At 43.1% G+C, this 13,276-nt stretch overlaps 1 protein-coding gene across 2 annotated transcripts in view; it reads right to left on the reverse strand.

Annotated features, from left to right (window-relative positions):
• Positions 1–1,407: 1,407 nt before the first annotated feature.
• GRIA1 (glutamate ionotropic receptor AMPA type subunit 1) overlaps positions 1,408–13,276 on the reverse strand; it is a 176,782-nt gene continuing 164,913 nt past the window's right edge. For both annotated transcript variants that reach the window (XM_030572778.1, XM_030572779.1), the window contains exons 15-16: positions 6,311–6,445; positions 1,408–4,562 (exon numbers count right to left, since the gene is read on the reverse strand). In XM_030572778.1, the coding sequence (XP_030428638.1) occupies positions 4,374–4,562; positions 6,311–6,445 (324 nt within the window). In that variant the 3' untranslated portion in view covers positions 1,408–4,373. The remainder of the gene's footprint in view (positions 4,563–6,310; positions 6,446–13,276) is intronic.

Raw genomic sequence — 13,276 nt, forward strand, 5'->3', positions numbered from 1 at the left:
CTAAACTGAAATAAATCACTCAAGCTAAAAAAATTGTCCACACAGGCAGAGAGTTACACTAGTTTAACTAAACCAGTGCAGCTTTGAGGCTTTGAAGACCAGCGAGGGTAAGGGCTTGTCTACAGGGGAAAGTTTTACTAGCTATATTGGTCAATCATACCAGTAGAGTTAAACCGATTATTTTTTTAACCTTTCCTCATTGGTCAAGTTTCCTAAACATTTTTTTTTAATCATTTGTGTTGCTCTCCTCTGGACTTTCTCCAGTTTGTCCACATCTTTTCTGATCACCATTGGCAGATACTTTTCCAGGGACATAGGCTTATTCTTCTTCCATTTCTTGCCCATCTCTAATCACTGTACTGTGAGCCAAAATGGAGTCCCTTTCATTGTGTAGGAACACTGGCGCTGCCACAGTAGATCAGACCCAAGGTCCATCTAGCCCAGTATTTTGCCTTCAAGAATGGCTTGAGGAAGATGTTTCAGTGGCAGAGGCAAGGAAAGTGTACGGTAGGCAGTTATTAAATAACCTGCACAAAGGAAAAGTCTCTTCCTAGCCCCCATCAGTTTGTGGTCATCTGATACACTGAAGTACGAGGGTTTATATGTCCTTTCAAACACTGGTTGTCATCCCCACACCACTTACAATCCTTACTAGTGTAACTGTAGCTGATCTCATTAGATGTGTAAATATCTGAGCTGTTTGAATCCCGCTAACCTTTTCACCTCCACAATCTCTTGTGACAAGGAGTTCCACAGGCTAACTGTGTGAAAAAGAATGAGAAAGGTGTAAAGTGTTCCAGCTTCTGAGACATCTCTAATAAAAGCCAAGATTGGGGAGGGTTTTTGGACCAGTGCTGGTTCTGATGTGAATTGGAGCTGACAATACTTCATCGAATGCAAAAACAATGTAAAATCCTCCTATTCCGTTCCCACCCCCTCAAAAAAACTCCAAACAAACAAGAAAGCCCTCAACACCCCCCACCCTCCTCATCCACCACAAATGATATTTCTGCCTTCACCCATTGGGATAAATATTTGATAGATTCCCAATTTGAACCTGAAGCAGTTTATTTGGCTGCTGTTCACAAGTCAGGCACAGCAAAAATCAAGGAAATCTAGTTTGATTCAGGTTGGGTAAGATTGCCTTTGGGGTAACATTATTTTCATATCACACATCCAGCACTGGCACAAAACGGCATGGACAGCTATGAAAAATGGACCGTGGAATCTCAGTACTTAAATTCCAGGTGATATTTTTCATTTCTTATGTAAATAAAATAAAATTAAAAGCACCATTTGCAAAAGAGAACACAAAACGGAAAATGTTTCTGTGTTTGATCAAGCAAAATCCCTTTGCAGTTCTACCAAGAAAGAGAGGTAAAACAAAGAGAGCTGTTAAATAAAAGATCCAGGTACCAAAGAGCAAAATTTAATGAAAGCCGAAACTGTTAAATATGGATTCCTGTTGAGAAAAAATGTCAATGTCTTTAAGAGTTTTCCCATTATTCTATTTTTAAGAAAAGTGTAGTAAAAATACATATTACAAGTTAACATTTTTTCCCATGCTTTTGTCTCATTCCTTTTTTCACCCCTCCATTGATCAAAAGCATTCTAAGATTGAGTCTCCTGTCTTATTTTCACAGGCATTCAGTCCTATCACAGAAAGTTTGTTCCTACAGGGCCATCTAACTGGCTCTTTCAATTGTTGGACAGAGCTTCTTTGATTCCCTGCTACAAAGGCAGCGGGGTCTTTGAAGGCTGATGGGGCTTATTTCCAATTCCACAGAAAAGGGAATCTCTGCAGCCTGCTCTCAGTGCAATTTCAGGTGGCGAAATAACTGGGTTATGAAAGGTCTTGGGACAAGAAAAGAATCAGGCAGCAGACTTTCCCAGAGGAGCTCTGGGACAGAGGCAGTAAAGCATCCTCGAGGCCTGCTCCACTCCTGCACGTATATAGAACTGAAGTACCAAAAAAAAAAAAAAAATAGAAGTGAATAAAATAATAATAATAATAAGCGCAGAGGTGGTGCTCTTGAAGAGTTATTCTGAGTGGTTGATGAAAGTGCTTGTCTGGATGAAAGATGGAGACTACAAGGGTTTCCATTGGCAGGGAGAGAACACGCAAGGGCACAAGACATGCTGTGCCCTAGATAGGATCCTTGAGTTTTTGACTTGCCAGTCTCACAAGAGTGACCCTAGGAGGAGCAGAGTCAGAGACAATAGATGGGTAGCAAACAGCTAAATGGTAAAGAACAGTTCAGAGCAGGTCAGTCATTAAAGGTTGCTGACATACAGCACCGCACCATGAATCATGCGCTCAAGACAACTGGTTTGCAGCCAGTCTTGCTTATGAAAAACCACGCAGGGAAATCTTCACCACAGACCTGCTGAAGTTATTTGCCTGTCACTTTCTCATCAAACTCTCTCTCCTTCACTTGTCCTCCCCACACCCCCAGTTTCTCCACTTGCCATGTTGCAGTCTCTGTTACTTTACACATAAAGCAGCCCATGAGCCTCTGGTGACAGCCCCTTGTCACTGTGCAGGGTTTGCACTAGCTTTTGGAAGAAGCTTAAACCTCTTAAAAAGTCTGAAGTGGTGGAAATGTGGGGAAAGGAATGGGATAGGAAGGGTCACTGTTTGACAGATCTTCTCTCTCTCTAGAGGGTCCCCTTTAAATGATTTGCTTTTGGGGAGGCCCTCCCAGTCCCCAGATGAAAAGCATTCTACTAGCCATGCTGGCAGCTTCACAAAATGAAAATTTTGTAGCAAAAATAAAAATAAAAAGATACAATTGGGCAACATTGCAAGCAGCTGGGCCCCTGGTTGCATATCTTGCACTGTGGATTTTGCCATTTCATTTCCAGTAGGAGCAACACTGGGTTTTGTATCATAGACAGACTTTTCTGTACCAAGCAGGGGAACCAGGTGGCCATCTGTGAGTTCCATTTGCTTGCTGAGGATGAATGGGCCAGAATCCACTGCCATTGGTTTAGCCACCAATGGGATGGGACAAGTGCTGATTTCTGAAGCTGAATTCAACTGTGCTCAGCTTTGAGGAAGTATCACAGAAGCTTGTGAAGTTCTTGAGGAATGTCCTCCCCATTTGCTTGATTACGTGAGATCTTGGTTCTTCTCAAGAGGCTGGCTTGGCCAGTTAACCATGAAATGTCCCCTTTCATTCATAACTGGCCATAAGGGAATTTCACAGCCAAAAAGCAGGGATGTCCAGAGTGTAGCTCCACCATTTCTAGCTCCATTTTACTTGTTAGCAGGCTGTCTGGTTGCTTTGTGGATGGTTTACTCTAGGCTCAGGGTGGTTTTGCCGTCAAAGAGAGTATGTACAGAAGCAGAGCAATGAAGAAATGGGTGACAATTGCCCATAACCCCAGATAAGTTAGGTAGGGGGGTTGGACAGATGTTATATTTGCTTTATCTCTTCCATATGCAGCAGTCTGCCATGATCTTAGTCCACTGCTGACTTGTCCACTCTAGCCTGCCACATGGGGGGGTTTCCTCCAGGCAGGGACTGGTATGGATTCAGACCCCAAGTTCAGAGCAGCTGTCCCTTGAGCCACCATTAATCGTCTCTGGAATAGTTATGACATTGGCCTAGGGGTTATGTCGGCTCTTCCACCTCCAGTTACAATATTCAGCCATTGTCTCCATCCAGCCACTCCCTACTCCCTTCTCTGCCAAAGTCAATTTCTGTTGCTGTTTCAGTCATTTTCTTGTCTCTAAAGTCCTTTTTCATATAGGGAGAATGGAGAGATCCCTCCACAGTACTATCAGTCTTGTTACAACAACGCCGCCCCCACGGTGCTGAAGCAACAGACGGCAGAATTGTGATAAGTTGCAGGGTTATATGCTGACACTCCCAGTGAATTAGGTTTGCCTTTTATTTTATTTTCCTTTCATTGTTAGTCGCTCAGACATTATGGTTTTCATCTCACACTAAGCCTGATTAAAGGGTTGAGTGGGGAAGAGGGAGAGATGATGTAATCCTTCCTGACACCATGGGAATTGGTAAGAAAAAATATATATATTGCACACACAAAGACTTATTAACAACCAATTTAAAACAAAATGGCACAGTCTTCCTCAGTGCTCCAGTGGTTCTATATTCCAGGATGGTCCAGGAACCTACTGAATCTCATTACCCGTCTCCTTATGGCAGTACGGACTGCTATTGTTCTCCTGCATGTGGATCTGTCAGAAAACAACAAAGAAAATAGATTTGATTTCCTCAGAAAGATCCATCAAATTGTCCCTTTTGTCATCGTTGTTTTTCTTGCATTTGTTCAGTTTGGTTTTGGCACTGGAGGGGTGGGGCAGGCTAGACCCGGCTCTCACTCAGGTGATGCATCATGGCCAATTACAATCCCGTAGCTCCCAGTGACATCCCAGTGCTGTGACTCATGCACGGAATCGCCTGCATGGATTTGGGAAAATCGTGGCTGACCACTCGTCCATTTTCTCCACTGCCTCCTGCTGTAGCTGGCCTGGGAAGAGTTGCTGTCCTTATGGCTTCATTGATTGATTGCTGTGGGATCAAACAAAAACCCTTTTTAGGAGGGACGGGGGGGTCTCCCCCTGTCCTTAGCAATGTCTGGCAAGTTACAATATGAAATGCTCTTGCTTCCTTTGTCTTTATTTTTCCTTCATTCCCTAACTCTTGCTTTTCTGCAGTTCTGTATTGCATCTATTTTAATTGCTTATACCTATTCTAGGTTCCAAGTTAAATGACTCTATAACACCTTGAGATACAGGGCACACATGTCGTGTGTAGAAAGTACTCCACTTATAGACAGGGTAAGTTACTGAGCGTTTATATACATTGTGATCTCTAAGACCCTGATCTTGCAAACACTTGGAATGAGTAAAGTTAAGCATATGCCTAAGGCTTTGTCTACACTGGCAAAATGAGTTGTGCTAGGAAACCTAACCTAATTTTCCCAGTCTGGACAAAGTCTAAGGTTGTCAACACTTGGAGATTTACTGAAATAGCTATTCTGGAACAGTTATTTTGGAATAAAGTTAGGTATTCGATTCAGCCATATTAGTGGCATATACAACACAACTCCTATGCTTCCTTTACCTTTCCCCAACTTCCATTGGTTTGAGCTTATTTTAAATCTCAGAGGGGAAAGAGGTATTACACATATTCGGTTGATTAAATGTATAATCATAATTGGTGAAATATTAACAATGTTGAAATAGAAACATGTAATCTGAAGAAATGATCATGGATTATTTTTCAAATCCAGGTAAATTTTAGTGCTCATAGAAATAAGACTCTCATAGGACCAGTCAGACGTAACCTAAATGTCATAATATCACCTTCTGACTGGCTTCCATGCTCACTGGAGCGGTCAAGGTGGAGGATACAGGGGACAGATTGTTTTCAGATGGCTCAATTAATGCCAAACTTTTACCTGTAAATGGTAATCCCTCCCAATTCCCTTTCTTCTCATATGAATCAAGATGAATTCATTCCACAACACTCTCTGGTTGTTAAACTGGCATACCCAGAAGTCTCTAGTGTAATCTTATCTGCTCTCTGCCATGGCACTCTGAAAGGATAATAGTACCATGTGGGGGGAAGGGATAGTTTATTAAAAACTATGTCCCTGAGCCTCCAAATGTGCACATGCCCTTAGGAAGACTTGGGTGCACATCACAGTACATTTTCTGTGAAAATAGTGTTCATGGAGTTAATGGTACTCTGTTTTACCTGAGATTGTTGGATCTAGGAACTGGTCCAGCAATAAGATACAGCAAATGCTCTAAGCAGCAACCATTATTGCTTAAATATAAATAGCATTAGCACAGTAATACTTAATGGAATTACAGGGCCTGATTCACTACTGAATTACTCCATTTTTATGTTGATGCAACTCCATTCGTTTGTTTTGCATGGATTTACACCAGTGTGAAACTGAAGTAAATGCAGTTGTGCATTAGCCCAACAGACTGCAGCCTTGAAGAGCTAGTCTTTGTTCTTTGAAGCTTGACTGTAAGGAATTGAGATACATTCCTATGGTCATTCATGCTAGGGTTTTGCTTTGTTTTTGAGATCTGCATTTGCACTACACAATGGTGTAGATCTAATCTGACTGTCAAATAACTCATGTATTCGTATTAGTTAGCTCCCGTCATTTATTCTCATTCTTTCCTTTCTAAACACATCAACTAGCGTATTCACATCATCATCGCTATAATATGGGTTTCCACCCTGGGTCTGGGCTGCATCCATCTTAGGAGCCTGGGTGGTGTCAGAGAGATGTAAAAGGTCTGGGAATGTGTTGCCACCTTCATCCGCTTTGTTTCACTTCTGGACTTGTAACAAAACTCGATTAAGGCAACCAGCATGGCTAGTCCGAGCCCTCCGATCAGGATATAGAAAACCCCGGCCACATTGCTGAGACTCAGAGCGCTTGTCTTGTCCTAGAAAAGAAAGGAAAAGGGGACGGGACATGTGGGAGGGGGAACAGCCAAATGAATATGGAGTTGCTTTGTAAGAGGCACAGTACAATACAATAACACTGGCATGTCACCATCTCCCTCTTTAAACACAGGCATGACATATCTAAGAGCATTTTCAATTTTTGATTCAATTTCTTTTCAATCTAATGTTTCCCTCACACAAACGAATAAACATTTCTCCAGCAATACAGCTCTACATAAAGGTTTGGGTTCTGCTTTTAAATCATCAAACTTAAACACTTATTTACCCCAAATCCCTAGTTTAAATGATTGGTTAAAAGAAAAAAAATTATCTGCGTTTGTGACACTTGCTTGTCCCCAATTTTGCTCCTGAAATTACCCATTATCTTGGAAATGCTTGTTCCTTTAGTCCTAGATTGTATCCCCCGCAACTTCTGTTGCTGAGCAACATGACAAGATGCCCTTATTTTTTTAATTTTTATTATTTCTCAGTACAATATTCAGATGACACTGGAGATGAGTAGTCCTTAGATTTGAGTTTGATTTTTATTTCTAAGGCAATTATTGCATGTGTAACTGAGATGCGTGTCTAACAACTATTTGATTCTGCATAAATAGGGTTATTGATTGTAATTACTCATATCTGATACTTGTATAATGATGTGACAGACACTGTCTAATTAATCCCCATGGCAACGCTGGTTAGGAGGCAATATCATATTGCCTCGTTTTACAGATGGGGAAACTGAGTCACACAGTGCTGGATTCAAAGCCCTAGTGTTAGTAGATGCAACCCCCTGAAGCAAACAGAATTGACTCCATTTGCACTGGGGCTGAATTTGGTCTGCAGAGGTTTACCCAGGCCACATAACAAGTCTCTAGCATTGAAGAATTCTTGAGTCCCCTGTTCATTTATCTAGACCACATGCCCTCCTCCTTTGGTTAAAAGTGAAATAGACCTTTCTGCTAAGTGCTAATGACTGCTCTGTGAGATCAAATAGACACTTGCTCACTAGTAAGGAATGCTGAGGGCAGGCCCAGTGGCTTGGTATTTAGTGCTCCATGTGGGAGGTCAGGGCTACACTGATGGTGCTTGGTAGGTCAGGAGTCCTGGGCTGAGTGCTCAACCGCTGGACAGGAAGAGAGGGCTATGTGTTGCTCCTCATTGATATAGCCAGTTAAAGAGGAGCATTAATGAACTCTGGCACTAATTGCTGGGAGGAGCAGAGCTCTGCTTGCATGTAGTTTCCATCAGTTCAGCAGTTTCATGATGCTGAACTGACATTCTGACAACCATGGATCCTGTGAAACAAAGGATTTGTTGTATTTCATGGACTATGCAGATTTTGGGAGGATTGGTTTGCTCGCGTTCCTTGGGCAGGTCTTACTCTAAGCCACAGCAGCAGCTACTAAATCCTTGAAAGACCCCTTCAGCCAGAGGGGAGGAATCTGTGGCCAGAAAGATACAAATGAGTATTTTCAGACAAGTGTTAAAATTACATGAGCACTGAAAAGACTTCCAGAATTTAATAATTTGGTGGCCACACAGGCGATTCTTGGGTCAAATATATTTTTAGAACAAAACTGGCCTTTTATTTCAAATGAACATTTTCCATGAGAACTTCTGTTCCTTGTGAAATATTCTGTTTTATTTGACAGACTAGAATAAAGGAATAAATACATTCAATTTTCAAAAAAGTGAGGAAAATTTGATTGCTGGTTGGTTTTGGCTTCAAAAAGCAGTTTTTGTTTGGTTTTGTTGAAAAACTGGAAACACTTCCATGAAAAATGTCAGGAAAAAAATACTTTTTTTGGTTTTATTTTTAAGTTATTCACAGGAAATACTTACAAGGTACTGACCAGCTCTATTCTGCTGGGCTGTTCGGTAAACAGGATCCCTTTTTCTAATGTCCTCTTAGAGCATTATGGGGCTCCCTTTGGAACATGCACTACAGCAGTGGTTCTCAAACTTGGGCTGCTGCTTGTTCAGGGAAAGCCCCTGGCAGGCCAGGCCGGTTTGTTTACCTGCCATGTCCGCAGGTTTGGCCGATAGCGGCTCCCACTGGCTGCGGTTTGTTGCGCCAGGCCAATGAGGGCTATGGGAAGTGGTGTGGCCCAAAGGATGTGCTGGCTGCCTCTTCCCGCTGCCCGCATTGGCCTGGAGTGGCGAGCCACGGCCAGTGGGAGCTGCGATTGGCCGAGCCTGCAGACACGGCAGGTAAACAAACAGGCCTGGCCTGCCAAGGGCTTTCCCTGAACAAGCGGCTGCCCAAGTTTGAGAACCACTGCAGTACTGCACATACGGTGGGGCACTGATATAACTTCCCACACTGTATTCCTTTAGCCAGAAGATGAAAGTGCTACTCTGTTAGAGTAACAGCTGCCAACTGTGCATATAATCTGGGTGGATGGAAAAGTCTTTAACTTTGATTTCTTTCCCCTCTCGATTAACCCAGGTCTCAAGAGACTTGAAAGCAGGATCATCACTGTGCAGTGTACTTTCCGGCCACATAGTACTGAGATCTCATTTACCCCAGGGGTTTAAGCATGAAGACTACCTGCTCCAGAAGCTCCTCACAAGACATGTTTCTTCCATCTCTTGCATAGCCTTTGCCATGTCAGTCAGGTTATTATCTAGCCCATTCTTTCAAGTATGCTCTCTCTAACAGAAGATGATTTGCAGGTCCTCTTAGCTTTTTGGGTGTGCAACATCTCCTCCTCTTCCTGGAATCTCTGTCTCTGCAGCTGCTACATCTGCAGGAATCATTCTGTGGTCTGTCTTTAGATGTTTTCTCCTAGTCTTGATTGTGTTTTGTTGTGGAATGTTTTATCTGAAGATTGCTTAGAATCAAATTTAAGAGCCATTTGAAGTCTTAAAGGTGGTTTTAGCAGATATTTGGCAGGGCAGACCAGTAGCTACCAAGAAACAGGGTTAGGCCTGTCCTGTAACATACCTCTCCAAAAGCATATTCTAAAGGAGTTTCACCTGCCAGACAGAGGGACTGAGAAGACCTAAGTGGGTTCCTCAACTTTTTGCTCTCCTTGTCATTCTTGGCTGCCATGTCTTGCCACAGTATCCTCCCATCTCCTTCCCATCTTAGTTGTAGTATTCACATGGGAGGAGTTTTTCCACTGGCTTTAATGGGAGTGGGATCTGGCAGATAGGCAATCAGGCTCCTATTTACAGATTTCTCTGTCTGACTTATGCTAGCTATGAATCTTTTGGTTTGGTTTAATCTTTTGGTCTGGTCTAGACCTGATGGCATTATACTGCCAGGCTCCAAGCTGGGAAGCCAAAGATGGCAGGCCCACCACAGCCATTTTGCTGTTCAAATCTCTCACAGTGTGTTACTATTCCAGCTGCTGCTTTTTAATCCTGTGTCATTTTACCCCTGAAAATTGAATGAACTGAAAGTTGTAACTCCTTCCTCGTCCCTGACAGCTGGAGAAGTCTGGTGACTGAACCCCTTCAGCTGGGGAGAGCAGCTGCAAAACCCAGGGGTATCTGCCTAAATTTCACTACTGCCACCATAGTAACATAGTCCCAAAACAACAGCACTAAGAATCGAAGGGACAAGCCTGGCTGCAGCTGAGCTGCGAGGAACACTGAACTCAGATGGCACGAGCTTATCTCAAAAAGTCTGTTGTTGGATCCTGGGTTAGAAATGAAATTGCTCCAGTGGTGGCTGACAGCTTCTTTTCTTTTACTCCCTTTCTTTCCTCCGCAGGAAGGATTGAGTTTCTAATCAGAACGCCTTTCTCTAGCATGTGACCATTTGCTTGCAGCTGCAATTCCTTCCCAGTGGATAAGAAGTACCCAACTCATTGAGGTGCTGAGAGGGCTAGGAAACAGTGCCTGCCTTACCATGGCTTTTTTCTGCTGTTTCAAAGCAGGATCCTCACTTAATAACACGACTAATAATAAAAAGAAATGTACCCAACCTACACTAACTGCCAGTGAGAACCCAGCCCCCTCGCTGAACCCCTAGTCTTCGCCATTTGGGCTTTGTGACACCACTCCAGAGCAGATGCTCTCCCAACGAGTCTGCTTGTTAGTGGGAGTGTAAATGTCATAGCTTGTCTCCTGCAGAGGCAGAGAGTTACAGTGGGGGAAAGATTGGCAGGTGAAAAGGGAAAGAAAAGCCCGCTGTTCAGAAAGCGCGGCATTATCGCCATGGCAACCAGGCACCTTCCAGTCTGTTGCTTTCAACCAGTGCCACTTGTCGTTATTTATTCTGCTCTCCTGAAAGCCTTTCAGGTGCAATTTCCCTGGCTTCCCAGCAGGGGCGCTCCCTTCTCTTCACAGCCAGATCCCATTCAGAGCAAACGGTGACCTTAAGACAAGTAGTCAGGGCCCTCGTGGCCCACTGAGAATGTGAACGGGTCCTTTGAGCAAGATGGCTGCATTAGCCACCAGGCTTCCAAGGACCCAGCAGAGGTCTGTGACCTTTACACCAAACACCAGTCTGCCTTCTCCCAGGAGACCTTTTAAAGCCCAGCATTGAAACACCTTAGCTTTCTCCCTGTTGGCTTTGAGCACCAGTAGGGGACTGTGAGGGGAGGATTTGTACATGACGGGTAGTGGATATAATTATGTGAAGAAAAGGAAGCCAAGAAAAGGTTTCCTGAGGTGAAAGGCCACCATTGGCTTGAGATCTAGCCAATTAAAAAAAAAAAGGGGGTAAAAGTGGTTTCAGCAGCTATCCCTGCCTGAATGTCCCTATCTGTTTTGATAGTTTTGCAGTCACAGGCCCAAACCTGGTATCTGCATGTGTGTGGGCAAATCCCTGCACCTGTGCACAGCCTCATTGTCTTTGATGGAATTCCCCGCAGGTGCAGGGAGCTGTTCATATAGCGGTAACTGCAAGATGGATCTGCACTGGCCTGCTTTTAAAATTGCTCCTGTCTTCTCAGCTGCCTTGTGGAAGACTTGCCCGAACAGCAGGGCAATCTGACTGACTACATGGGCAAACAGTGAAACTAACTATACACAAAGTGCTCTCAAAGGCACAAAGTAACCCAACTCTAATCTCTGTCACTCACACTAATCCTAGAGGATAGCTGGAACAGCAGTAGGTAAAAAGTTTTCAGAGAGAGGTGTGTTTTTTAAACTGACTGCCTCTTCCAAATGGTTTTTTCAAGGGAATATGTTGTTCCTTTGGTTACAAAAGAGAGACAGGGACTTCAGCTATAGTGGGAGAGTCAGGGTGGAAGTCAAAGTTTATCTGGAAGAGAACTCCCCCAAGTCCAGGGGCTGTTCTGATTTGGCCCTTCGTAGGGGTATGGGTCTGCTGCAATGTTGGAATATCAGTTCTAAACTTTTGGGCAGGTTATGGATGTTTGTATCTGGAGATCGGGTCAGCCCTCACCCCAGGAAAAACATATTTGTTGGGTTTCTATAGGGATCACTGGAAATGAAATGGAAACTGGAGAGTAGAGAGGTGGTTGCCAAGTTTAGAAATGAAATATAGAAGCATCACCTACAGACAGAGAATCACAGAATCATAGACTCATAGGACTGGAAGGGTCCTTGAGAGGTCATCTAGCATGATGACCAATGTAGCCAATCATATAACATCTCCTGAAACCAGTCTCCATAAGCCAGAGAAATTTTTGCCATTTAAAAATGCTCTGAAGGCACTAAAGGTTTTACATATTCCAAGATCTCCCTGACTATTAGCCTTGGACATAATTCGCAAAATCCAGTTTTCAGTGACCTGCAACATTTTCTTTAGTACTAACATCCTTTAGAAAGCTTGAGGCCCGAAATGGGGCTCAACTCACAGTCTGGCCTATTCTCTTCCTCTAGCAGCAGGAATGGGAACTTGCCCCTCCACCATCTTGGGCTCTGTGTATGTTTGAGGGTCTCACAAATCCTAAGTCCCAGGCTGGTCTTTGAATGTAGCCAATCAATAACTATAACACGAATTACATCGAGTGTGTGGATATGAGGATTGTAGCTAAGGGTGCGCTATAATTCCTGTAGCTAGGTGTGCATTTCATAGCAGTCTGATGAGATAAGCCAGAGGAGAGAATGCAAATAATCCCACATTCCATTAGGTGGCTGACGTTCTTTGGGATCTATTATTTAGAATTGGGTTTCATTGTTGTTGTCGTTGTTTGCCAGTGTGGCCCTTTTGAAGATGGGGAATGGGGGCATATCAAAGGGCTGTATTCACAAGAGGAATGGCTGCACAAAGCAAGCAGCACACACGAGCTGTGGGCTTGTTCAGTTCTCCTACAAAGAGGAGGGCAGGTGTGTTGATTTTAATACTGATTAAATGTATTGTTAATTATTATTATTATGTATTGTTTATTGTTAATTCTGGAGACATTATGCTTGGGACTCAACAATGAGCAGAAGAGATGGCTCCTTCCTGTAGTAGTTTATAATATTCACTTTAATCTTTCTCTGATTATTCCTAAGAAACACATGTGGAGTTAAGACCTGTGACCATAGATTTTTACACATGGAGTTTCAAGCAACTGTCATGACTTTAGGCTCCAATCCTATTCATTTCATATATGATTCACGTGTGGCTTTTAAAAGTACATATAAATAACACATGTTCTACATCATTGAGGTCATATGATCCACATAAACCCAAGTGTCCCAAACCTTTCATTTTGGTTTTTTGTTGGTTATTCCATTGTGTGGAATGAAGCACTAGACCTGAAATTTCTTTCAGAATATTTACAAAGGCACAGTACTGTAGGGATTCTGAGCCCCACTCCTTAATTTTCTTTTTAAACTGGATCTGTTTCACATCCATTTCCTTTTGGGCATTTTATTAGCTATGGAATTTTTCTAGCACTGATGCATGCAGGCTT

This window comes from Gopherus evgoodei, chromosome 8 (assembly GCF_007399415.2).
Source record: "Gopherus evgoodei ecotype Sinaloan lineage chromosome 8, rGopEvg1_v1.p, whole genome shotgun sequence".
In the NCBI taxonomy this organism is placed as follows: Eukaryota; Metazoa; Chordata; order Testudines; family Testudinidae; genus Gopherus; species Gopherus evgoodei.